Source organism: Canis lupus, chromosome 1 (assembly GCF_048164855.1).
Source record: "Canis lupus baileyi chromosome 1, mCanLup2.hap1, whole genome shotgun sequence".
In the NCBI taxonomy this organism is placed as follows: domain Eukaryota; kingdom Metazoa; phylum Chordata; class Mammalia; order Carnivora; family Canidae; genus Canis; species Canis lupus.
Genome location: NC_132838.1, coordinates 14,592,217 through 14,618,943, shown reverse-complemented (window position 1 = coordinate 14,618,943; position 26,727 = coordinate 14,592,217). Strand labels below are relative to the sequence as shown.

The 26,727-nt window shown below is 47.3% G+C and overlaps 1 protein-coding gene and 1 long non-coding RNA gene across 4 annotated transcripts in view; both read right to left on the bottom strand.

Annotated features, from left to right (window-relative positions):
* The window catches only part of BCL2 (BCL2 apoptosis regulator), a 169,873-nt gene that overhangs the window by 16,122 nt on the left and 127,024 nt on the right, over nt 1-26,727 (bottom strand). Inside the window, exon 3 of one of the 2 annotated variants that reach the window (XM_072821362.1) lies at nt 15,998-16,953. The exons of the other annotated variant lie outside the window; for it this stretch is intronic. Within the exon in view, the coding sequence (XP_072677463.1) occupies nt 16,942-16,953 (12 nt within the window). The 3' untranslated portion in view covers nt 15,998-16,941. Of the gene's footprint in view, nt 1-15,997; nt 16,954-26,727 lie in introns of those variants that run through there. 2 annotated transcript variants of the gene reach the window in all.
* LOC140630718 (uncharacterized) lies at nt 3,562-12,924 on the bottom strand. 2 transcript variants are annotated; one of them, XR_012028432.1, is made up of 3 exons: nt 12,627-12,924; nt 7,825-7,979; nt 3,562-6,609 (listed from the first exon to the last, which is right to left on the bottom strand). It is a non-coding gene; the product is annotated as an uncharacterized lncRNA (long non-coding RNA). The 2 variants fall into 2 exon arrangements; XR_012028433.1 differs by lacking the exon at nt 12,627-12,924 and adding an exon at nt 10,572-10,942.

Sequence of the window (26,727 nt, the reverse complement as noted above, 5' to 3'; positions counted from 1 at the left end):
CATGTTTCCTGTTAACAGAACAGTGCAGGGCCATGTTTACAGGGACAGAGAGAGAGACACAGAGAAGACAGAGGCTCAGAGAGATGGAGAGACAGACCCAGAGAGACCCAGAGAGAGAGACCGACACGCACACAGAGTCGGAAGGCGCTCATGGATGGGCTTCAGGTAGCGGGGGCTGGAATCCTGCATGGGCACCGCTTCCAGGGGACAGCGGACAGCCACCCGACCTGCTCTGGACATCACAAGGTCAGGGCATGACACGTGCTCGCGGGGGGAGGCCTGTCATTGTTGCAGGCGGTGGCCACTTACAAGGAGAGAAGCTGTGCCCCGGGGAGCCGGACTGCCCCGGCCACCGTCGTGTCCTGACTGGGCACAGTTGCGGCTGGCAGCGAGGAGCCCGGGGAACCCATGGGCAAGGGGTGGAGCTGGCAGGTCAGATGCGGGGGGTCAGTGCCCACGGCTGCCTGCACGGCCTTGCTGGCTGCTGCCAACACCGATGCCCTGGAGCAGGTCAGCTCGGCCAGGCTCACGATGCAAACACGCACGGGGCACCTGCTCTGGGCCCGGCACCGCACGCAGGGCCGCCCGGGGAAAGCGAGTGCCGTGGGGTCGGTCTGTCCCTACGACAAGCTCCTTACACCCGACACGGCGCCTTACTCGAATCAAAACCTCCACAGACACTCTTCCAGGGGGAACGACCCAGAGATGGCAGTGTCTCACTAGAAATACTGTTTGCCCCTAAGGTCATAAGAAGAAGCTTACGTTTGGGCTGGGGGAGCCTCCACTCAGGACTTTGCATCTGGCAGATTTGCTGTTTCCACCGAGGGAAGCCCTTGGCCAAGTGCATGAATCTTGAATCCACGTGCAACATGCTTTTCATAACAAAATCAGTGCGAACTTTGGCTGGCTGTCCCCAGCCCCGCGTGGGTCTTCTCTCACCAGCACGGCCCTGGGTCCTTTTGGCTTTGCTCTGTCTTCTGGGCATGTCTGCATCGAGCAATCCAACCACAGTCACACCACTTAGGGAAGGATTCATTTAGTGTCTCCTTCTGGGATGAGGACAGAGAACTATCTGTGGTGCCAAGCCCCATGAGGTGGCTCTTCTAAATGACATTAGACAGAAGAGACCGGGGCCAGAGAGGTTACGCAGCTTGCCCAAGGTCCCACAGCTCATGGTGGCAAAGCTGCAGTTTGAATCAGGGCCCCCGCCACCCCCAGGCATGTGCTTTTTCAACCCCACTTTGCTTCTCCTGGGGGACACAGTAAAGAAGTACAAGACCAAGCCTCGCAGAGACACGCAGTGAGCATGGGAGGGTAAGCAGCGAGTCCTGAGGAGTGCCAGGGAGAGCTCAACCAGTGCGTGGGGAGTCTCTAGATGAGCTGGAGGGGACAGGAGCTGAGTCGGAAGGAGTCTGCGGGAGGGAGGCGAGGGAGGGATGGCATCTCGGGGCATGGACTCGAGGTGGGAGCTGGTGGGCACCCTGTGGCAGGTCCCAGGGTGGACCTGTGTGTGCGGCCCGGGCGAGCCAGAGTGAGCAGGGCTGCATGGGCAGAGGGCAGCCCCGTGATTAGGGAGAGAGCACGGGTCTCAAGGACCGGCCCCCGGCGCTCTGCAGAGCTGGATCCCACGGGAACGTGGGGGGCATCTCATTCCCCAGTCTGCGGTTTGGCCCTGGGGGCCTGTTCCATGCACGCGCGCCACCTCAAGAGTATTTAAAAATGCCGTGAAGATAGAGACATGATTCCCTAAGGAGGAATTCCTTCCACAGGGTTCAGGAAAAGCCCTCCTATTTACCGGGCTGCTTCAAAGGGAATTCTGGAATGTGAAGGAGGCCAAATTCCTGGAGTCACAAAAACAAATCCAACGTGCGGCCTATTTAGAATATTAAAATAGGTGGCCCGAGAGCCTCCGAGGTGGTGAGTGGGTTTCAGGCCTTCCGAGGGTTCCTGCTGAATTAAAAGCGATCCGGTCCCCAGCAGGCAGCGGCTCCCCCACCACGGGCACAGGGAGGGGTGAGGGCAGCCCCCCCTCCCCCCAGCCCTGACCCCGCTCAGCAGGCCACCGGCCAGCCAGGCTGCTCCTTCTCCCACCAGGCATCACCGACTCATCTCATGACTGTAACAGCTTGCTCTGCTGACTTAAATTTGGAAATTTTTCCTAATTTAACAAAGCCAGAGACCTTTAAATTCCTAGGAACCTGCCCACAGAGCATTTTACAAGAACCCATCTGCTCACTGGGTGTTTAATCTTTTAATGTTTGGTTCGGTTTGTTTCTGGAAGGCCAGCGTGTGGGGCGAGTTTGTGACTGCTGCAGTCAGGCCAAGCGAGCCAGAAAGCCTTTCTTTAAGACGTCAGGAGTCGTAAGACAAAAAAGATGTTCAGGGCGACGTCTCTAACACCCCAAATTAAGGATGGAGTGCGAAGGTCAAACCCTTGGGTCTGTCACTCCTGTACGAGGGGCTCTGAGCTCAGCTCGATCTTGACCGATGGAAGGGGCACCTTCCATCCTGCTGGGTGGCTTGAGGTGCAGAGAAGGCGGGGCCGAGCCAGGCCTCCGCCACCTCACAACTGAGCTCGACTCCCCTGTCACACAGACTGTTTGCTCCTCTTACACCCCAGATCCCCTTCCCCTGATATACCCTGTGGTTCTCCATTCTCTTTGACTTCTGTTTGCTCCCCTGTTTTCTCCTTGTCTTGCTAAAGTTCATTCCTTGGCTCTGTTTTTTTTTTTTTTTTTTTTGTCCCTGGTCTCTGTTTGCCCCTTTCTGGGACAGGCCTGCTCTGTGTTTTCTGCTAGTAGTTCCCCACCCTCTCAGACCGAAGAGGACTGCATGCTAAATGAACACGCAAGGCCCCTGCGGCCACGGGAAGGGTTTGGTCATAGGTGTGGGGGGCCCTCCCGGCTCTCATCCTGGTGAGGGGACCCTGGTCACAGACACGATGGGAGAACCTGGGCCAGAGTGAAACCTGCAAGGAAGGGGACGAGGTCGTGCAGGGTGTCCTTGTGGCCGCCTGACCCTGGCCGCCTGACCGGACACCGGGCCTGTGACCCTGGCTGGAGTCTGAGCCAGGTGCTTGCTCCACAGTCTCCGTTAACCCCTGAGGGTTTAAATGCTGGCTGGGTAGTGATGGGACGTGTGTGTGTGTGTGGTGGACTGAAGAGAACACAAATGTCCAAATGCTGCTTTTTCTGAGTTTTTACCTCTGCCAAATTCTTGAAATTCTTAAGTCTTACAACTGTATATGCTTCTCCTTTCCGTGTAAACCTGAAACATCATTTAAATGGCTTTTGAGGTAGGGGCACCCGGGTGGCTCAGTCGGTTAAGCATCTGACTCTTGACTTTGGCTCAGGTCATGATCTCAGGGTTGTGAGGTTGAGCCCTGCGATGGGGAATCTGCTAGAGATTCTCTGCCTCCGCCCCTCCCCCTATGCCAGCCTGTTCTCTCTTTCTCTCTGAAATAAATAAATAAATCTTTTTTTTTTAAAAAAAGATAAATGCCTTTTGAGGTAATCCTAGCCTACTAAAACAACTTGAAAAACTGCAAAAAAATAAAAAAAAAAAAAGAAAAGAAAAAGAAAAGATTATTTCACACACGCCTTGAGGGTTTTGAAAGATGCCGGACTCTGGGCATAAGTTTATGATGAATGGGTTACAGATTCAAATGGCTAAGTTTCACTAACTTGGTACATCACTTGGAAAGATGGTTTATTAAGGGTAATTTCAGGTTTTAAAAAATTATAATTTCGTTGCCATCATGTCTATAAGATCTTTTGTTCAAACTTCCAGACATAAAAGACTTAAGTCCTAGGGATGTAGTGCACAGTGTGGTGACTATAGTTAATAACACTGTACCGCATTTTTGAAGGTTGCTAAGGCAGTAGGTTTTAAAAGTTCTGTTCACAAGGAAAACACTGAAAGTACTATGTGTGATGATGGATGCTCAGAGACTTATTGTGGTGATCATTTCACAACATATACTAATATTGAGTCATTGTTGTACATCTGAAACTAATACAAAGTTATATGTCGATTATATCTCAATAAAAAAATAAAACCTTATTGCCATCAAGTCTATAAGACCTTTTGATAAGAAAGTAAGAATTCCAAGTCTGAATGTATGACGATGGAAGACACGCTTTCAAAGGCAAAAGTCTGAGCAGAGCTGTGCGCTGCTTCAGAAGCTCATCACGCTATCCATGGTCACATCACAATCCACGCAGTGGGCAAGCTATGCCCGAGTGTCCATAACTGGCCCAGGTTCTCTCTTTGCTGTCAAGTGAGTCACCTCTCCAAGTTTCAAGAGCCTCATTAGTGACAAGAAGAGAAGGCCTCACATGTCCTCTGAAGGCTCTCTCAGGATCTAAGTTTACATTAACTTGTAGATTATGGGGACTCTGTTCTGTATCTGCGTCAGAAGCAGTGGGGATGGAAAGGGTTATGTAACTGGGAGACTGACGGACACAGAGAGACCACTAGAGTTGCCACGCCATCTATTCCAGGTGCAAACAGAAGCCTGAGTCCAAGAGCTGGTTTCATAAGAGGAAACCTAGAAGTAATTGGTCTAACAAGAGAGAGAAGTTAGGGAAGTACCTGATATTCTAGACATCAGAAGAAACAACTTCCCAAACCATCAAGGCACCGAAATGAGAATTCCAGGCATGGTTCCTAAAAGTCCCAACGATCTATTCCGGCTTAGGAATCCACAAGACAGCTCTGTAAGACTATGGTTCAAATAGAATGAGAGCCATAGTTAAATAATGCAGAGATGATTTTATGAAGAATTAATAAGCACCTCTTTCTCACTCATAAATAATACTCATTTGTAGTAAGTTAACACATCGACCAAAGGAACTTTATGGTTTTTAGGCCTGAGTTCCTCCGACAACAAAACCATGTTACTCAGGATAACCATGTTATTCCTTTTCAGCCCCTCCAGCTTTCTTGAATCTCCCAAAGCACCCCCTTTGAACTGAAACTTTCCATTTTTAAATCTTTTCCCCCACGGCCCTCCAGGCTCCTACCCCCTATTAATTACAGAGAAAACCCATTCAGTCATTTTTGGGTTATCAGACTGTGGAAAATTTGTTTTTCAAGCTTTGGAAGATTGTTGGAGTGCCTTTTTATTTTTCTTTCTTTCTTTTTTTTTTCATTCCAGATAACTCAAAACTGGTTTGGATCCATGACATCAACCCTGGCATGTACAAAGAATGAGGAATGAAGACTTTGCCTTGTTTGGAACCAAAGAGAGGACTATCCACTCTCTCTTTTCCATTTTTATTAAGACAGTATTTTTTCCTTTTAGTTGGATGATGTATACTTTTAACATTCCAGGAAAAAAGTGTCAGTGATATGCAAGTCATAATAAAAGAAAATCAAAAGAAACGCAATTAGAAGGGACAAGGAACTTCATCATTTTTAGTACAAAATGCCCTGAGGACAATCTAATTTTAAAAATTACCAGCACCATATAAATGAGAAGAGAATATATGAAAAGATTTGTTATTTTAAAATTTAATTTAATCCTTAATCTTTCTGGCTCTGGGACTTTTATCCTTATTTTTAAAGGCCAAAAGTTATCAGGTGCTGGATAAGGAGTAAGCTTCACACTAATGCAATGTAATAGTGACAATGGGTCCTCTTGGTCTCTGGTTTGCCGGCTAGAACATGGTAGGGCACGGAAAGGGTTATTAAATAAAAAGGGAACACACATTGAAAATGAAACAATAGCCTTCTCTTTCCCATTATTATAAAGGTACTTACTATGAATGAAAACAAATATTCACAGGGAGTGCTATCGTTGATAAGTGCTTCCGTTTCTACCAACTACTGTGAGCTTCATGACAACCCACAGGTAAACTATGGCTGTTGTCGCTCCCATTTTACAGATAATCAAGAATATGTAATTTTTCCAAGGGCACACAGTTCATCAATAGTGGAACCGGATCTCAAACCCATAATTGTGACCTAAAATACCTTGCCTCTCTGCTCTATCACGCAGCCTCCCTAAACAGAGTAATGACTCCCAGCAAAATGGGCTTGCACAGAGCCAAGATGTCATAAGCTTGAATACAGCAGGGACTTGCTCACAGTCAACATCTCTGTCTCTTTGAAACAGTTTAAATGATGAGGAAAAAACAAACAAACTATTTTCTATCATAAATGTTGGTTGGTAATAGAGGGCTTTGATTTATTCCTGCCTAGGTTGCTATTCTAGCCCAGTGAGATTTAATTCTGCCCACCTTCAACCCATATTTAAAAAAACCTGGAACCATTCATGCATTCACAGAGAGAGAGAGAGAGAGAGAGTCCAAATTATAATGCAATAACGCAGCTTTCCTTTAAAAGCCTCTTCTTGATGGAATCTCCAATTTTCCTTTCCACTGTTATTACGGTGGCCTGGCAGAGGCTTTAGCAGAGAGGAAGAGAGGAGATGCCATTAATAATATCGATTTCTAACCCTTTATCTAGTTTTTGTTTGGCATCAAGCACAATGCTTAACTATACGGCTCCCTCCAAGAAGGGTTCTCTTGACATGAGTCTTTTAGATTTAGAGAGAGAAGTTTCCTTTGTCCAGATACGATTTTTCCCCACTTTGCTTTAGTCAGCCTGAAAATGAAACAAACAAACAAAACTCCAGATATCTATTAGAAAGATTGCTACACTCCTCTTTTCTCCCTTCAGCAACGCCACTTCAAGAGTGGGTTCCACAGAAAGCCCCAGCTGCTCTCACCTTCTAGCCACAGTGGTGGGTGCAGTAGGGTCCAAAGAAAAAGCAGAAAAATCACTTTTTTGTCCACTGGGCATTGTAATGATTTTTCTTCTCTTATTACTATGTATATCTACTCTTTTTTCCCCTTCCCTTAGCTCTCTTAATTTGCCCTTATCCTTTGTCTTCACATTTGTCTTCATGCCTATCGTTCTTCTCTCAAGTTACATTTCCCTTAGGCTGTGAAACTATCATTACTGAGCCTTGTCTGTACCCAAAAGCCTGGAATAAATTCTAAAACCAGACTCTGCTTGGCCTTTAGTGAGCTGTTTCAGTCTGATAAACTAGCAGGCTCCATGTGGGGATAAAGAAGTAAATTTATGTAGGGGCGCCTAAAAAAAACCCTAAAAGAAACACTAAAGCTTAGCTAAGTTGTGGTGCAGAACTTCTGGCAGTAACAGTTCTAGGGATGTCGGACTGCGACATAAAATCTGATGCTTGGGAAGGAGTTCTCCTGGTTGGGACAGTGGGGAGTGACTCTCCAACCTCCACTGGGTGACTCCAGCCACATTCTTCTAGTTTGACAGGCAATGTTCTTCAAAGAGTACCAAGTCATGTCTCCACCGAGAAGGCCAATGGGCCAGCCTCTTTTCGTCTTGACTACACTGAGCTCTCATTTTAGCTTCAACAAATTACTTGGTAAGTCATCTTGGTTTCCCCTTCTGTAATGCAGTCAGGGGCATTCCCTGCTTCTCTTTCATCTCTCCAATGGCTCAATGGAAATTTCCCCCTTCTTGTGCTTTTTCTATAAATTAGCCTGATAGATCGATCAAATTTTAATCTGTTTAGATTTCCCCCCAAAATTCCCTTCCCCACGCTGACAGTGTCTGTTGTGACCTTAAGTACTTTCCCCTATTGCCCGTGTACCTCCCACCCACCAGTCCACCCCCTGACTGACTAACCGTCCATCCCACATTATACTGGGTGCTGTTATGTGAATAGCATGACCTAAACTCTGGGGTGAACTCAAGAGAAAATCACAAATATTCTTCTCCCTCTGGTCAGAAGACGAATCTGTGAGAAGCCAGGAGGGAGCAATACAAGCAAGGAATCACCTAAGTGGCGTGGAGACATGGGCCGTGGGGGTTCAGAGAAGGATGAGACGAAGCAGGCCAGTTCATCCAGGCGAGGTGGCCACAGCGGTGAGGGGCTGGGGTGAGGGTGACAGCTTGAGCCGGAGGCGGAGGGGGAAGTGTGTCCTCAGGCCTGACTGCGTGGGTTTAAAAACAAAATCTCATGGAAAAGATAATTGAAATGAAAGTCGGAGCTTATTAAATTTCTGTAGGCCCAACCCAATTTCTCATCATTCCCAGTCATGTGGATACATGCTAATTTCCTTGGCAGCCTTAGATAAAGCTCTTAATGTGATTTGAGTCCCTTAGAGATTAGCACTATTATAAATATAAATGTTCAAACACAAGCAAGTTGAAACCAAATGCCCCCCAAACACTGGCTTTCTGTTATATGAAGGTTTTCAGTGGTGCCCTGAGCCCTTGGATAAATGAGCTAGGAAACAGAGTTAAATGGGCCTGTTGGCTAATTCTCAAGGCCAGGCTCCTTCACAGGAAGGAGCCAACCTGCAGCAGCTCTCTACGTATATAATCTACAGCAGCTGGCAGGACAGCTCTGGATGACATTCTGAAAAATACTAACTCAGAACTGCAAGTAGGGGCTTGGGTAGCAGATACCGAGACCCTGATCAAAACAGCCTTTATTCAACGGCCAACCTGCAAAACATCTCGTTCATGTTCCAACCGCTTGGTACAGCTTACACGAGACTCACTAGCAAATAGTTATAAATAGACATCAAGGAGTTTGTTTATCTAACTAAGAAAAAACAATGTTCGGCTTCTTTAGAAACATGCATTTGACACCAAACTGATGTAACTGTTATGGGACCAGAAACGGAGCACACCATACTGAGCCTGGTGTTTTGATGTGGTCATTTATTCGCTAAGCAGAGCCACCACTTGGCAACAACACTCCGTGTGTACCCAATTCTAGGTGCTCGAAATTTTCAAAACAGATCTCTTCCAAGAGATTCTAAAATTAAAGATTTTGTCATCAACTGGTAAGAACCTGCCCCCCAAATTCATCCACATGCCTGAGATTTTGCTTTTGGGCTGAGGTCCGAAGGGGTCGTGATGATGAAATCTACTCTTAAATTTGTGCACAGGGCTTTTGTCAAACTAGCCAACCCACCTATCTGCAGAGTGCTGCCCCTAAATGTTCTTACTACTAAACAGTAAAGTGAAAAGTATTCCCAGGGGGCATAAAAGTAAAAAAGTCTCGTGCCAGTCCTCACCACCTGCTAGAGATTCCTTTCTTACCAGAACACATAATTACTTGGGTTTGGGGAAATTGTAGAGTACGCATTACGGTACACTGGTCAGGTGAGAATGCCTCACTGGGTCTTCAATTCTGGTATTTTCTACCTATTGGATAATGGCTCCTTCAGCAGGAAATGTTAGAGGCTAGTATATTCATACAATTTCAGCTCTCCCTCCCAGAGAAACAACCTCCCTCGGCCTCTGATTCTGCGCCTCCTCCTTCCACCCCTCTAGGATGAAGCTTGATGGAGTGAAGGAGCACAAGTGTTAGAATAAGGCAGTTCTGGGTTCAAACCTGGACTCTGCACATTACTAGCTATGTCAATGAGTTGGAGGAGTTCCCTGTTCTTTTTTCCTTCCCGGAATACTTAAGTCTAGCTCACGTGAGAGCTAGACTTCCACTTCTCCAAGTCTCCATTTCTTAATTCATAAAATGTGGAAATTTCTAGAGACATCATCAGGATTAAGTGAGTGATCTCTGTGAAGCACCCAGCATCTAGTAATTGCAATTCCCTTCCATTTCTCTCTTGTCTTTCCCTTTAACTGTCAGAGATCTCGAGGTCCCTTTTCTAGGGACTCTCTTTATAAGGAGGGGGTAGGAAATAACACACATGAAAACAGCAACATCCAAAGTCCGAAACTGGTAAATTTCTCTTTGCAGGGCTTGTTTTTGATTTTAGGATCTGATTTTCTAACATCATTAGTCAAGGTGTTCCTTAAAAAAATTTCAAACTAGACCTGATGGCTTCGAGCAGGCAGTGACAAGCTCTGGAGAAGAGTTCTGGAGTCAGTCAAGCTATTGCCTCCAGAGCTCAGTGCAGAAGGCCAGCCTGGTCCTCAGCAGTGGCGGAAAGGACGTCTGACTGTACTCAGCCATGAGGCCCCCGCCTGGAATGCTCCATTGCAGAGCTGGATACTTTGAAGAGCCAATGGCAGATCCAGAGGAAGACAGACAAGAAGAGAGGAGCCTTCCACAGGACAATAATGTTTAAAAATCAGCTGCAGCCTGGAAAAGGGGCAGCCTGAGTATGGAAGCTGGGGATATTCGTAATTCTCAATGGCACAGAGAGGAAGAAAATAATTTATTCATCACATACCTGAACCCTGCAACCATAGGTCATTCCTTAGGGACACAGATAACGCAGTACTATTCTCTGAGAGATGGACTCAGGGGACCAGCCACCCCCATGCAGTAGAGACATCATTCTCTTCCATGATTTCAGCTACAACTTTGCTACCGGCCCTTTCGGCCGACGGCTGCCCGATGAGCAAATGCAACCGAACCCTAATCTAGAAGCAAATGTATCCACATATATACATCAGATATCTCAGACCAATGCACTCATTAAGGGGACTCCTTAAGCCTTCCCCAAACCTGCCTCTCAAACCCTGTCAGCCCCTGGGCAGCCTACAACCTAGTGGGAAGCCCAGAAGTGAGTCCCAACTTCTCCCTCTTTCCACCCCACCCACACCTGTCACCGCCTTCTCTGCTCAAAGGATGGTTCCTCTCTCCAGTCGTCTAGGCCGGGTCCCTTTCCTCGGCTGCATCGTTCTTCATCTGTCAACACCAGGCTTCCCTCTAAACCACAAACGATCGAGTCCTCTCTCTCTCTCAAATGCCCTGAGCGACTCCCCACGACCCTCAGATTGAAGTGGCCCCATCCCACACCTCTGGTCACACCCGGCTCAAGCCTTAAACTCCACGGAACCGCTGGTAGCATCAGCCGAAACCACACATCTCCAGCTGACCCCGGCTCACACCACATCCTCGTGCCTCTCGACACTCTGCTCACACAGCACCTCCTCCGTGAAGCCCTTCTTGCCCGAGCCCCATCACCTCCCCCTGACTCCCATCCCTGCTCACTGCTGGCCGCTGCTAGGCGTCCCTCGGCTCTGTCCTGGCGGGCCCTGCTGGAAGCTGTGTGTCAGCCGAGGGAATAAAAAGATGAATCAAAATTAAAACGAGTTAAGGAGCACACGATCTATAAAGACTGTGTGGTGCTCAAGGAAGGCGGACTTACTATGGGTTACACGGGAGTCGCCGGGCCTGGGTGGGACAGGACGCGACTGGGGGTGCGGCAGGGTCTCGAATGTCGCGCTGCATTTCCCAGCCTCCTATTTCATAGCTCTAAGATCCTGGCCCAGGTGTCTAACGCCTTAGAGCCTGAGTCCTTCAGCTATAAGGACGAGGGGGTGATGGCACTGGCGGCGAGGCTGGGGCGAGGGCGCGTCCGAGGGGACACAGCAGGCAGGAGCAGATGGCAGGACCCCCCCCCCCACCCATCGATCGTGGCCCTGAACACTGACTCGGGACACAGCGCTGGCCCGGGGCCTGGGGCAGACAGCAGGGCTCGCAGCACAGCTCTCGCCTCAAGGGACGGACAGTCAGCTGGACGAGGCAAAACAGCCTCGCTCGGAAGGTTGAGAAACCACACAGCAAGTCAGAAACATCAGATGAGTCACCAGACCGGACAGGATCGGCGGCCAGGGTGGCGCGGGAGGTGCGGGTGCTGGGTGGGGGCGCTCTCCCTGGCGGAGGGTGGCTGCTGGAGGAGGGGTCAGGGCATCAACCTGTCGGGATGGAACCCGAGGGGCGCTCTGGAGTCCAGGTGACAGGACGGTTCCCAGCTGGGGCTTATTGCTATAGGCTCTTCGGCTGCTCTCTGCTGCCCCCTGTTAGTGTGTAGAGGGAAGAGCAGGACAGGGGCCGAGAGGAGAGAGAGGGGGACAAGCAAGTGGGGTGGGGGGGGGGTGAGACAAGCACCCACTGCGGGGAGGCCTGCGGGCGTCTCCTCCTTTCTTTCCTGGAGCGTTGGTCACACCCCCTCCTCTGACCCCTCCCCTCACTCTCTCTTTGCAGGGCAGAGGCTCACCCTCAGTTTCCCAGGACCCCCCCCAGGGGCCACTGACCCAGGTAGGCTGCGCTTAGCATTGTTGGGACTTCTGTTCTCACCGTCTTGCCTGAGGGCATTTCTCAAGGCCAGAAACCATTTTATTCCTGAATGCCCAGTTAATATTCGTGAAGCTTGTGAAGAAGCAAACATAGAAAAAAAAAAAAAAAAGAGAGAAAGAAAGGAAAAGAAAAAAGCCAAAGAAAAGCTGAGAGGGCAGAAGGCAGGGAGGGCCAGAGAAGCGAGGGGAGCTATGGTTAACACGAAGTCCCGTGTCCAGCAGCAGAGTGGCCTTGGATTGTCCCTCGGGAGCAGAAATTGCAAATAGCTTTTCCCATTCGCCCCAACCCAGTGCTTTCAACTTAGAAAATATGGCCAGCTTTAGCACTTAGATCAGTTGACATTTGGGGCTACATAATTCTTGGGGGAGGGCATCGTAGGATGTTTAGCAACATCTGTGGCCTCTACCCACTAAATTCAAATAAAAACCCCTGCCTGGCTGGAACAGCCAAAACCATCTCCAGCTTTGCCGACTATTCCCTGGAAGCACACTCATCCAGGTTGAGGAGCCCCACTTTAGAGTATTGGGAGGCCCGCCCCAAATGCCGAGAGCTCCACGTCCCCCCTCACCCTCACCTGAGCACCACAAGAATGCCGCATGTCCACCTGCCCGTCCGCTTGACATTCGCAGAGAGACAGAGACAGAGGCTCCCTACAGAGGCCCACGTTCTGATCTGAGGGCCCCTCTCTTGCTCTGCGCATGAATTGTAAACCGGTGCATTTCATAACCCCGAAGGGGCTCTGCGCCCAGAGTCCTGACTTCCTGGACAACCAGAGGTTCAGGTGAAAGTGTCTGCCCAGGGGCAGCTCTGGGTGGAGGAGCAAACATCCGACACTCTGCTCTCCACTTTCTCCTCCGCCTCCTCTCCCCTGAGCTGGCTGCTCAGCAAGGAAAAGCCACAGCAGCCACCTATGTGAACAGGAATCTGGGGCCACCCACCTTCAAATTTAGATGGCAAGTGCTGGAGTCAAATAAGAAAGACTTTGCACAAATAATTAAGTTCATTGTGGTTCTGCCTTTTATTTCCCCCTCAGGAATTAAGTACCCAAATGGTGTTAGGCTTCCAGGGTGAGCCTCCATCCAGAAAATCCAGAATGTAAGAAGCTGCAGGAATGGTTCCAAGCCCTTTATTTTCGAAGTGAGGAAACGGGGGTCCCAAAGAAGTGAAGTGCCAGCCAGCAGAGAAGCCAGGAGCAGACACATCACTGCCTCATTCGAAACAAAGTTCCCAACACTCCCCTCCCATCCAGCTGGGGCAGGAGGGAACACGGTCACCAGGAGGGCAGTCCCAGATGGTATCCTCAGAGTGTGTCACCAAGTAGGTCTGTACCTCGAGATCGGGCTTATTTCTTGGAAAGCCTTTGCCTGGGGCTGATTTGTAAAACCATGCAAGGGGCAACTGAACAGAGTCCCCTCGAAGACACCTATGCCAGGCTCTGTGACATTGTTTTTCAGGGGAAATTCATATTAGCTGTTTTCAGCTTGAATCTTCAACTCCAGCTGGTTTTATCTTCTCTCACTTATTATATTGTAACTCTGTGCATGGTGTAAAGGTCACACCTGTGTTTATACACCATATGCCATCAAAATACCGTGAAGAGAACACTATGTGGTCTCTATCAGAAGATCAAAAAAAGAAGGGGTGAGGCAGGCTTTGCTCCTAAGTCGGGGCCATTCGGTCCTTCTCAAACACTGACACAGACCCGTGTCCACTGTGGCTACCAGCAGTTGACTTCTGGGCGAAGCACACACTGTTTATTGACAGAGAAACAAATAGGCACCTGTCCGGTTTCAGGGTGACGAGGGAGTTTCCAGTCTGGATATGACAAAACTTTTACCCTGTACCCAAACATTCTTTTCTTTTATTTTTAAAGCCAAAATTAGAAAGAAAACAAACATATAGAGGGCTCAGTGTAGCAGGAAAAAGAAACTCAAAAGGCAAGACGTTTCACAAGAAAAGCTTCCACTGGGTCTAAACTCACCTGGCCTCGTACCTAGGGTTCCTGGGAGGAGGCAACAGGCTGTGCGTTCCAGTGGCCTGGGAGGCTGGCTGTCCTCAGAGCTCCCAGGTAGGAGGTCTCCCCAGTTTCCCACGCTGGAGCAGTGGAGAGGAAGTCAGAGAGAGAGCTGCTGGAGGAGTATTTTTCTTGTCTAACCTAGCGGTGCCTTGAGGTGTAATTAATAAGTAACTGCCAAGAGCAAGTCTGCAGTGAAGGCCTTAGCACGCAGCTTCCGTCTGTCAGTGCAGAAATAACCCGATACTGTTTACCTGGCCACCCAATGACCTGACCCTAGCAGGGGCTCTGCTAATTAGCATAGTCCCTCGAAGCCCAACCTTGGGGACTGGTTGTCACACGCTGTTCCCCACATTCCAAGCATCAGTCTGTGCTGGGCCCTCCAAGCGCCCCCGGGCAGACTGCCAGCCAGTCCTGGGAGCAGCAAGACTGCCCTTCCTCCAAGGACCCCTTCCGCCTGCTGGCCCCACGCTGGCCCCACGCTGGCCCTGTCCGCCTGTGGGCACCTCCGACGTGAGCCTGTCCCCGCACCAGAAGGCCAGGCCTACAACCATCTTCAATAAGGCATCCTCTGAAGCTATTTGGGGGAAAAAGCATTTTGCTTTCCAATAAGCTGGCGTTGCACTGACTTGAAAATAGCTCAGTCGGCTCTGATTAAGCCAGGCTATAATCGGAGCTGATCAAGCACATTGACACAAAATGCCAATAGAATATTTATACGGCTGCCCGTTTGCCCACCATACAGGCAGCGGTGAGTCATTAAGTCATGTGAGATGCATCGGTTTATAAAAGATCCCAGATAAGTTAATTATTTCGAGTCATGTGAATAGAAATGCATGCTCAGCTGATCTACTTTAAAACAGAGCACCTATATGGGGCCCTTGACCCTCAAGCAGTGCCAATCAGGTGTCCATCTCTCGGCCACGTCCAGGCAGCCCAATGGCTCTGCAGAGAGCTGGGATCATGCTTAAGTAAACCAGAGGCAGGGCCGGGCAGAGTGATTTTCACCAAACTCACAAAAATACAACTGAAAGAGAACTGTTCTTAAGAAAGACTCATGTACCATAAAAGGGGAATTTCCAGAAGCCTCTGATATTAGCAATTTGCCCTTCCATTCCCTTCCTCTCTAGTTTCAAGATGAGATGATGACAAAAGAACAACTTTCAGAAAAAAAAAAAAAAAAACAAACAAACACGAAACTCTGTATACAAACCTGTAAACTGACACAGTATAATTTGTGGGAATTTCCGCACCTGCTCTGATTTGCCATGAAGAAGAGGAAAGGCAAGGGTACCTTTGCTCCCACTCGCCCACGTTCAGACATTATCATTAACTGTTTTCTTGCTTTAAAATACATATCCCTATTCAGGGAGTACAAGTTTTCTTCTTCTTGTTGGGCAAAAGCAGTTTTTCCAAAGTAAGTTCCGAAGTGGATGTTTTTAGAAGCAGAGGGAACTGGCAATTTTCTTAAAACCAGCACAAGTGTGGATATTTCTCCTTTCGATTTCCAGTTTTACAGAGGCATTTAGGGCCAACACACACTGGCTAATTTCAGTAGAACGTTCCAGGGGGAGGGAGAGCACTCCACCTCAGGGGGCGAGTGGACATTTATTGGGCATTCACTTCTTGAAGGCCTGGGATATTAGGTACCGTGGGGGAATCATATTTGGGAAACAGACGACAAAATCCAATTGAATAGGGAAATGAACCAAACAAAAATGGACATAAAGATAAAAAAAAAACAACCCACATATGAAAACACAGACGCATGCACAAGCCAGCTGTGGTGTCTATAAGCCGGGCTGAATGTGCTCACCTTGCAAAGATCGCCCACATGATGGGGACAGTCCACATAGATGCATTTTTTAGTTTCTGCTGGTGGACCCTGATGGGATCATTTACATCACACCCGCTTTTTATTTTTTCTAAACTCAAGCCACTTTATTAGTTTAAAAATTCCCATCAAGGTATAATTTACATTCAGCAAAATGAACATGTTTTCTGAGTACCGTCTGATGAATTTTGACAAAAGCATATACCCCCAGAACCCACTCCCCTATCAAGATATGGATCATTTCCATCCTCCCAGAAAGATCCCTTGAAGCCACTTTGTTTTTAAATTATTTGCATCTGAATGTTTTTGCGTGGAGATTATCAAAGCCAAATGTGTGGGAAGAAAGGCTAATCATCAATCATCTGCTACAAACACAGGTAGTGAAGGTTCTGAGGACAGCGTGTGAGCCTGCACAGACACGTTTGCAGGGAAGGGTGCTTTTATTAAATGCCAAGGGGCTTTTCAGGGACAGGCACACAGGCCCCTCTCGGCAACCTGGCCGGCGCTTGATCATGTAACACATTGCATGGGTTTTTCTGGTTTTGTTCTTTAGGCATCGGGGTTTACATGTTTAGAAAGAGGGAAGTTGAGGCTGAGTAGTCAAATCTACCAGAGTCTCAAAGGAGCAAATGCTCTCTGATTAGGAGGGTGCAAGCACGGCTCAGAGCACAGCACTCCTTTCCAAAATTCTGTTGCAACATCATAAGGGGAGTTCACATGACCAGGCAAATTAGAAATTTTCTTAACATTTCCTGTTTCCCAAATTTCGGAGACCAGCAGGGAATGTCTGGCCCAGGGTAAGGGACAGTGCTTTGACATGGCGTTGCTCTGCTGGCCTGTCCAAGCGGGGAGGGGCTGGACCGGGAGCAAAACCAAGGCTCGGTGTACTTCCTTTGGGGTGGGAGTGGGGGGCACCCTTGCTCCAGTGAACCGAACTTCTGGCAGAGGGGCCAGGAGTGGAACCAGATGGAGCAGGAGCCAGGAACCTCTACTCCTCTGGGTGTTCGTGTCTCACGGGAGGCCGAGCTACTTCATGGACGTTCAGGTGTAGGTCTTCAAAGCAAAAACAGAATAAAAAACATCCTAAAATATTATGCAGGAAGTAGTTTTTTTTTTAATCACTTTTCCAAAATGGTACCCTGAGGTAATCCTTTCTTAAATCCCCCAGCAATCAAAACAATGTGGTTGCAAAAGTTTACAACTTTAAAACCTTTCAAAGGTCACCTCCCTGCCTCACACCCTCTCGCCTAAAAGCATAACGGATATTTTGAGTCACATGTATTGTTCTTTGTTCATTTGCATTTGGTGAAATCCCTCCTTTGGACCAATTTAGCAAGCGGTGCCTTGGGCTCCCTTGGTGATTGTTCTCTTGTCTTGTCTATACATATTTTTATGTCAAAAAAATTTAGACTCCCAACAGAAAAACTGGGGGTGCAATCTTTGTCCCTTCTACTTCTTTCTGCTAAGATGGTTTTTCCATCTTGCTTGGCCTGGAATTCCTTCCTTTTCACAACAAACTAAACCTTTCAAGACTCATGAAGTCTTCATACTTCATGATCGCTGTTAGACCTTTCTCTCCTTGGCCTCTCCCTACCTGACCTCTTGTTGAAGGGACATACTTGTACATACTCCAGGCTCACTTGGTTTGGTCCCCACCGTGGGACGGAGTCACTGAAGGCCTTTATCAAGAGTTCTGGTGCCAATTACAAAGAAATACTGGCTAACTTGAAAATCTACCCTAAGCACCTACTGCCCCCCCCCGCCCCGCCCCCAGACAGGGGTTTCCACTGATGGAGATTCTCCAAATATAACATTATGGCAAAGAGCCTCGGGCCCGGCACCCCTTCTTCCCACCAGATGCAGCGTGCACGCCAGCTGTCACAGGAGGCCCGAGTGCTTTATGAGGCTCACTCCCCCGGCTCCGTGTGTAAGCCAACAGCACTGGCTTTTAGAAACATATTTCTTGCTCTATGAGTAATTTAAAAGTGAGTCATGCTCAGTTTCACCAGCCGGTACATGTGACCCACAGCGCTGGTTAAGTGTATCTATAGATGTGTAAACCAAAGCAGTTCTTAGAACACAGATTTCCCCCCTCCCACGTGCTGTTTATTCCCCTTCGCTTCGCAGGGGCTGAGCGATATGATACAGATGAGCTGCTGGGTGCTGCTTGCTCCTTACTCAGGCCCGGGATGGGCCCTGCAGCGGAAACAAGGCCCAGCATCCAGCGAGACAAAATAAAAGGTCCCGAGGAGGAAAGAGGCAGGCGAACGACCCAATAAACTTATTTTGTATTCGCAGACTCTCAAGAAGCTCTGAGAAAAGCCCATAAAAATCTAATACGATGAAGATCCACATAAACAAAAATTACTCTGAGGTCTGGTTCTTTCTGTCCTTGTAGATTTTAGACCTAAAGACGTAGAGCTCGCTCGGTCTTGCTCTCTCTCTCTTTCTCCCCCCTACACACACACACACACACACACACACACACACACACAAGCACATGCATGCACACAAACCACTGTATCTTCACTTCTAAAACAGAAAAATATTCCTGGGGTCTGCTGTGGTCTGACTTGATAACTCCCATATATTAACAGGCTTTTATTTCTCCAGCTTGTCTTTATTCTCCTATCACTGGAGAAGGTGCAAGGCCCAGCTCAGGGACATGACTGTGGCAGGAAGGACGTCGGGTGACACAGCTGCCCAGCACTCTAGATAGTGTTTCCTACCTCCTTCTCACTTCCTTTTTTCTATTAAACCAAATCTAAAAACTCCTTTGCCTGCTATCTTACCACGCACGGCTCCTCCACTCCTGCGATACTTCATTATGCCCGCTCCCCCGGTTCTATTTTGCTACTGGTTATCTAATAGTCCCGCATCCTCAGTTTGATGGCAAGCTTTCTGAGGAGGGGAGGGAGGAACTCTACTCTGCATATCCCCACAGTGCCTAGCCCGCAGCACTGGGCAAGTCGAGCTTCCAGATTAAAAGAGAGAATATTATCTTATTTTTGCCAAAAAAAGTACTAGGTAAGGTCTGCCTAATTTTTAGCCCTCTGTTAAATGTGGCTGCATGCCAGCTGAAAGGCAGGCTTTCCTGCTCATCCTAGTCGGAGGCTGTGTGGAGGGGAATAAATGCATTGACTCCTCAACAAAATGACAAATACAGGCAGTAAGAGGCCTTTATGTGGCTCCATGTACAAGCATCGATTTAGGCATTTAACAAACATCAATTCACCTGAACTTCATTTGGACCCAAGGAAGTCGGTAGTGTTCTCATCCTCACTTTGCTCACGGAAGAGACAGAGGCAGAGTAGGTAACTAATAGGTAAAAAGTGGCCAAGCTGGATTCGAACACAGGCCACGTGGGTGTGCTCCTGGAGGCTGCATTCCTGCTCCTGCTCTGTGCTTCAGCAGCCTGTCCTCTACACGGATACCTTGTTGCACTTACGTGTACTAAAAGCCACCATCACTCAAGGCCCATGTAAAGAGAAGTAATGATTAGATGTCCTCTACCATGGAAACTTCAAAAAGAAGTATGGCACAACGGGAGCTAAATAGACAGTATCTTCTTTGAAGTGCGGGGAGGCCACTCCACCAGTCCATCCTGGGACCCTACAAAATGGGGCTACCCAAGCTCTGTGGAAATACCAAGTTCAAATCCCTGGAAAACCTGGAGGTAGGATCCCCCTTCAGACCAATATTACTTATACACCCAATAGAGTCTTCCCAAATCTGTAATTTCTCAACACAGAAACTCAATACGGCCCAACTCATAGCTGCAGTTGGATTTGTTTACTGTGTCTTAAATATGATCTTGCAAGGCCACACATGGCAGGCTTGAGAACTCCAGATTAGGTACAAGAAGAAAAACCTCATCCTGGTGGTCAAATCATGGCAGGAAATGATGCCACCAGCAATTATTCATGTATTAGCAGTTGCTTAAGTACCATAAGGCTTTTAGGGGAAAAGACTGGGAGGCAGTGGTTGGAAATGCAGCCCCATTATTAATGTAGTCAAGCTATTCAGCTGGATTCAATAAAGCAAAAAGCCCTGCCCAGACCAGTGTCTGTAGTTGAAGATGCTAAGAGCTGGGTTTTTTTTTTTTTTTTAATCTGGCTTTATTGAATCCAGGCTTTATACACAGCATTCCTTCTTTTCCGAATGGCTGAAAAACCATCCCATGCATTTTAAGCCACTGGAGAGGAAATGGATTTAAGTTGTGTCAAGAAAGCACAGTCAGATTTAAGGGAGAGAATCTCATAATGTTCAAGGCGATCAAAACCTTGGTAGGTCTCTGGATATATTGTCAAGATGGGCTGTGAAATCCTCTTATCAATTCAGCTCAGGTTAAAAACCATGACGGGGAGCCTACTGCGTGCCTGGCTGCATGCAGGTCCTGCTGGACCCCGAGCATAGCCAGGTGAACAAAATGCAACCCCTGCTGCTGAGGATCCGTCCCCCACCCCCACCCCCACCCCACCCCCACCCCAGCCGGGGAAGGAAGCAGGAGTTCACATTGACTACCACCAGCAGACCTGTTCCGGATCGGATGAACATCATTTGGTATCTCTGCGTGTCTGTCCCTCTCTGCAGACTTGCTACTGTCACTTTTCATGTCTCTGGCTCTGTCTTCATTGTTTTAGGACTGCTTTGTCCCCATCTCCCAGACCCCAAGCCTCAGACCTCTCTGGCCTGGGTAGCCCACAGGCATCTTCTGTGTTTATCCCTCCAACCACATCCTTGGCCAGCTGCTGCTGCTGCCTCCACTCCCCTGCTCAGTGGCCCAATTCACACTGCTCAGCAATGCCGAGAGACCTTTCTGATCCCCCTCTCTCTTGCACAGTTGGCTGCAGAACCTGACAAGAAGCCACGAGAGGAGTCTATTCCTTGGCTGAAGGCATCAGGCCAATGTGCGTCATATTCACCTGCTCAACATTTCCTGAACGCCAAGAGCCCCAGTACAGAGGGCGAGTAAAGAAGAATTCGGTAAGACTCTGTACCCCCCTCCCCCAGGACTTTATGATCTACTGAAGGAATAAAAACGACCTCAGCCCAAGGGAAAGCACAGATAAGCTATATGACAACGTTAAAAACAGTAATGACTCCCAGGAAGGGTCTGATTGGTCCAAACAGTTGCTAGCAAAAACCAAGGCCCCAGATGGGCAGAGTCCTCGTGTCAGATCACCTTACTGGCTGTACTGTTTACCTATGAGCAAGTCCCTTGCCAGGGGCCTTAATCCAACATGGGCTATGGATGCGCTTGGAGGCCCACAAGACACAGTGCCTGGCCCCTGGTGTGAAGAGCTGGTCAGCCTCTGCAGAAAGGATCTGTGCTGTGGTGGGCACTCAGGGCTTTATACATAGCCCAATAAAGTGCCCCAGAGAGAGAAAGCTAATGATAAGAGGGATGCCAAGAAGTGCTGAGGAGGCAAGAGACAGCTCTGAGGGAAGGAGAAGAATATTCTCTAGATGAGGAGAAACATGGCCGAACCTTGGATTGGACCTTGAAAGATGAGAGGATTTGGATCTGGGAAGAAATGGGGGTCACTCCAAACAATTAGCTGCCAGGAGCTCTGGAGGGGCAGGGCTGATACATGCATATCTTGCCTGGCTGAGAGAGGCAATCAAACACTAGAGGTCCCCGGGGAGTGATGTCCCTAGTGTCATACTCTTGTCACTTTCCATTGCCCTAAAATCCCCACAAAGTCACACCATGCCTGCAGCTCCCATTCCCTTCACAGCGACCCTTCCAGACTAGGACCTTGGTGACACCCAGGACTTCCCAGCAAGCCTAAATAAATTAGCAGCTGGCCTTTTCCCGGTTCCCTTAACTTCCCCTGATGGCATTGGGAGCTGGTGTTTGCACTCCCACACCTCTTGTCAGCCATTGTGTGTCAACAGTAGAAAGAGAGCCAGACAACACAACATACTTGGTGACAGAGCATACAGAGACGATGCACTGGCTGGGAACATTTGCATAAGGTACACTAATAGTCACTGACCCAGAAGACACCCTGCAGTGTGTCACACCAGCTCTCACTGGCCAAGACCATGCAATAGCACCCAGGTCATGGAAAATGTATATGTATAAACAGTGAATTCAAATGAAATATATTTGGGGGAAATAATTTCAGAGCCAAATAGCATTATAATGAATCGGCGTTCTTAGAAAGGTGTCAAACAGAGATAAGTATTAACAAATCCTTCCAATCCTGGGCAGATTATATAATCATATTGACTTTGAGTGTTACAGTTTATGGAGGGGGGAATGGGACACTGGATAGGTTAAGTTTGGGTGGGAAAAAGTTAAGGATTGAAGCATTAGGAATGATGCACTCCTTCAGGGATCTGAATTTATTTATCATATTGGTTGACCAACTTAGCTCGCTCCCTCCCTGCCTCCCCTTCCCTTCCTTCCTTCTTCCTTCCCTTCCACTGAGCTAGGCACTGGGCTAGATGCTGAGACTACACACAAGAATAAGATAGGACCCCTGCCTTATGAAGCTCACATTTCAGCCAGGGAGATCCACGGCCAACAAATTCTCATGTTGCAACACAATAAGGTGCTAGGGATGATAGAGGTATGTGGAAAGTGCTCTAGGAGCATGAAGGAGGGTTTCAAATGGGTTTCCTCTGGCATATAATTCTGTAATAAATATTTCTCGTATGTCCCACTGGTTGGACATTATCTAACTTTCATGGTTATTTTTTCTCTCTCTGCCTCCCTCTTTGTCTCTCATTCCCTTCGCACCGTCTGTTACCTCCCTCCATCTATCATCTATCTATCTATCTATCTATCTATCTATCTATCTATCTATCTATCAATCTATCTATCATGTATCTCTGGAACATTTTAGATCACACAACTTTCTAAGACAGGTTCCTCTTCCTGCTGTGGGGACAGCCTCGCTACCAAAGATCATTTTGCCAAAGTGAAAGTTGACAAAGGGAGTTTGCAGTCCACTCTCTGCAGGTCTTAAGACAGGATTGTTCTCATCTAGCTGGGATGGTTGGGTGGTTTTGCCTAAAGGCAGCAGGACCGACCAGAGGACTTTTCAAGGGCATTCTTGTTTCCCTCATTGCCAGGAATCTGTAAATCTCTTTGGACCCCAGCAGCTGCTACCCTTTCAGTCCTGGGCCTGGCTGCCCAGGCCAAAGGCTGAGGTGAGGGTACATTTCCATAGTCTTAGAGGTCATTGTTGCAGCTGGCTGCTGTTCTAAGAGAGACTGCCAACTCTGCACTGAGAATCACACCAGGGTTATAATCATCCATAACTGACATCAAGAGCCAAAAATCCATGAAATGCTTGAACTCAGAATTTTGTTATGTAGCTTGCATTTTCTAATGCCCTAAAGCTTCTGATCTGTTTCCAATTGGAGGGAAATGTAAACAGCTCCGCTCACTGGTAAATTTGGCCTCTGTAGCATAAATTTCCAAAGGTTCCCTCATGTTCTGTTGAGTAAAAAGTCCTCCCGGAATGTCAGAACTTTTTAGGTGGTCTGCATATCCATGGGAAGAGGAAAGGTAATCTGAGGATGGTATCTAGAAACACTGTGGACCAATGGTTACTGTGCTTTCTCTACCAGAACCCAAACCAAACAGCTGAATGTAAACACCATTTCATACACACTGAGCAGGCTTTATTTGGGGACCTTAACTTTCTTTGCTTTGAACTGTTTATTGACTCAAGAACAGTGAATCAATAGGCCTGATTCTGCAATCAGGCATTCAGGAAATGTTCTGGTTTGCCTTTTGTGCATTCTTAAAGTCGGACAAGGGCCTCATGGGCTACAGGCATAGGCGGGCACCCAGTGAAGTCTAGTGACATTCATTCCCTAATTGATTCCATGGTGGGTTTCTGTGAAGCTGTCAGAAGCAACCAGCCCTTGTTTTCTAAATTAATTTTTTAGACTTTATTTTTTTATTCATGAGAGACACAGAGAAAGAGAGAGACAGAGACATAGGCTGAGGGACAAGTAGGCTCCCTACGGGGAGCCCGATACAGGACTCGATCCCAGGACCCCAGGATCACGACCTGAGCTGATTGATGGCAGATGCTCAACCACTGGGCCACCCAAACGTCCCTGTTTTCTAAATTAAATGCAGACAAGAGTTGCATTTTCTTTTAGTGATAGATACCAGTGCACATCAGCAAGGTAATTTTAATCCTCTTTTAAATTTCATCTTTGGGGAGAACAGTGATGATCTGTTTTATATTTCTTCACATTCTTCAATGTAAACTCATATAATCAATAGCTATATTATGATTATAATCACCTGAGAGGAAACCTGACGTGGTGGCTAAGAACACAAACATGGGACTCACCCTGGGTCAGTCACAAAGTAGGGCGTGATCTTAGGCAGGGTGCTAAATGTGTCTCTGTGCCTCAGTTTCTTCATCTGTAAAGTGGGGATGATGACAGGACCTACCTCATTCCATCCTTGTGAGGATTAAGTGAGTTATTACATGTACTACGCTTAACGTAATATCTGGATCATGGTAACTACTCTGTGTTGGCTATTAATATTATTATCAAGAATCAAGAACTCACAGAATTAATCACAAACGAGCAGATGAAGCAGCAACCAGGAACCTAGGTTTTATTTTTTTTATTTTTAATTTTTAAAAATTTTTAAATTTTTAAAAATTTTTAAAAATTTTTATTTATTTATTTATTTTTGTTTTAGGAACCTAGGTTTTAAATGGCATGCAGCTGGAATGGGGCCCATGCGCAGGAAGTGCTCGATGTTCGCAATTCATACTTTGGGCACCTGGGTCCTACTTTTATTTTGAATTATTGTTCACAACCTTCGCTTCCCCTGGCACAGCTCTATGGAACCACATTACGTGTTGCTTCCACTCTGCCACCTGTGGTGTTCAGGGAGAAAAGGCCCAGCCCCTGCCCCCACGTGGGAGGGAATCCTCCACTAACACCGTGAGACCCACAGTCATTTTGGGATAGGTGACAGGTAAGGCAGGTTCCTTTCTGAAGTCTTCCCTTGCTTCTTTGTCCTCATGTTTCCCCTCCCATCCTCTTCAAATCTTGAAGCCACCCGCATCCCTGGAAACCTTCGTTCACTCATACTTCTATTCTGTACGTAATGAAACAGGTACAGATGATAACGTGAAAGGCGGCATGAAATCCATCGGACTAGTCATGGAAGGTCACTGTGTTGCTGTTGGCAGTTGGCTCAGCATCGGTACAGAGAGAATTGTACCAATCAGGTCCCTTCTTCTAAGAACTTAGAATCAGAGGACAACCCTTTCATCAGAAACTTTTGCTAACAGCCTTTTTTGGGAGAAGATTAGAAAATGATTAAGTCACCCTTCGGATGTTAATACCATATTATAAACTGAATTTCTGTGGGCTTTTCTGTTAATGTTTTCTTCTATTCTGAATTCAGAGTGAACTTTTTTTTTTGTCTCAGCCTAAAAACCCTGTTTTGCCGATGTCTTCATAGCCAAGTGGGATGTGGCCCTCCCGCCCTGCCAACAGAGTTTACTATACTTCTCAAGATTCAGTCCCCATGCCAGCCTAATGAGGTTTAAAAAAAAGGGGGGCAGACACCTTAATTTCAAAGATCTGGCCTTTTAAACTTTTTAGGAAATAAAAGGATTTAAATAGCCTGCTAATACATTTCATAGTGTCTGCCTGCAATTGTTCCCACGTGGTGAACGAGCCTGATTCACCGCCGAGGTTCAGCAGGTTAGGATATTCTGAGAAATTCAGATAAAGTGTAATGAAAATGCTTCGTAACTGAGGTCCCAACAGGGTTCAGGAGGCTTGCAAGAGAAAAGCACTTATAATCACGAGATGAGAAGGGATGCCACTCGCAACAACCAACAGATTGATAACGTCACTTATTCTTGTACAAGACTAGTTAGGAAGGGCAGCCCGGGTGGCTCAGTGGTTTAGCGCCGCCTTCAGCCCAGGGTGTGATCCTGGAGACCCGGGATCGGGTCCCACATTGGGCTCCCTTCGTGGAGCCTGCTTCTCCCTCTGCCTGTGTCTCTGCCCCTCTCTCTGTGTCTCTCATGAATAACTAAATAAAATCTTAAAAAAAAAAAAAAGGACTAGTTAGGAGCACTCACAAAAGAGCTATCCAACGCCACAGGCCAAAATGAAACTAGAAAACCGTCAAGAAGAACTATAGATGGTAAACATGCTTCAAATTATAGGAGATAGCGATAATAAATATAAGTAATAAAATAAAAATTGTAACCGACCTATCGTTGCGTGGACACATCAAGGCACAGATTATTCCAACTGGATATTATTTATTCGTTCACATGTATTACCCCCCACACTCATCTGTTCACTGAGCAAGGACAACACAGACATTAAAGATGCTCGGGCTGTTTGACCCCGGAGAACTAACTGGTGAGATGGATCTTGCTTTTTAAGCAAAATATTATTTTCTCACCTCAGATCTTCAGGGGGTCGAGGATCCTACCCTCAGAGTCAAGATCAAAATAAGAAGTGATGGATTTTAAACCATTAGTTCTACCTGAAAATTTAAGAAGTCTCCTACGAGATCCTGAAGGCAGAGAAGTCTATCTTTAAGGAGCATTGATGAGGCTGGACTCAGCATTTGTTCTCTCTTGGCTCGTCTTTCCTTCATGTGCACCACGATCTATCTGCCTGTCCACTGGCTCTGCACAGGATGTTTATAAATAGTGATTACAAACGGAGGGAAAAAAGGCAGCATGTCATCTAGCGTACAAACACCTTTCAAAACAACAGAAAGTTTAGTTCCCACGTAAAAGTCATTATCAGTTCTTCTCTTTGTTTTTATTTCCGAAAGAAAGTCATACACCTAGGGAT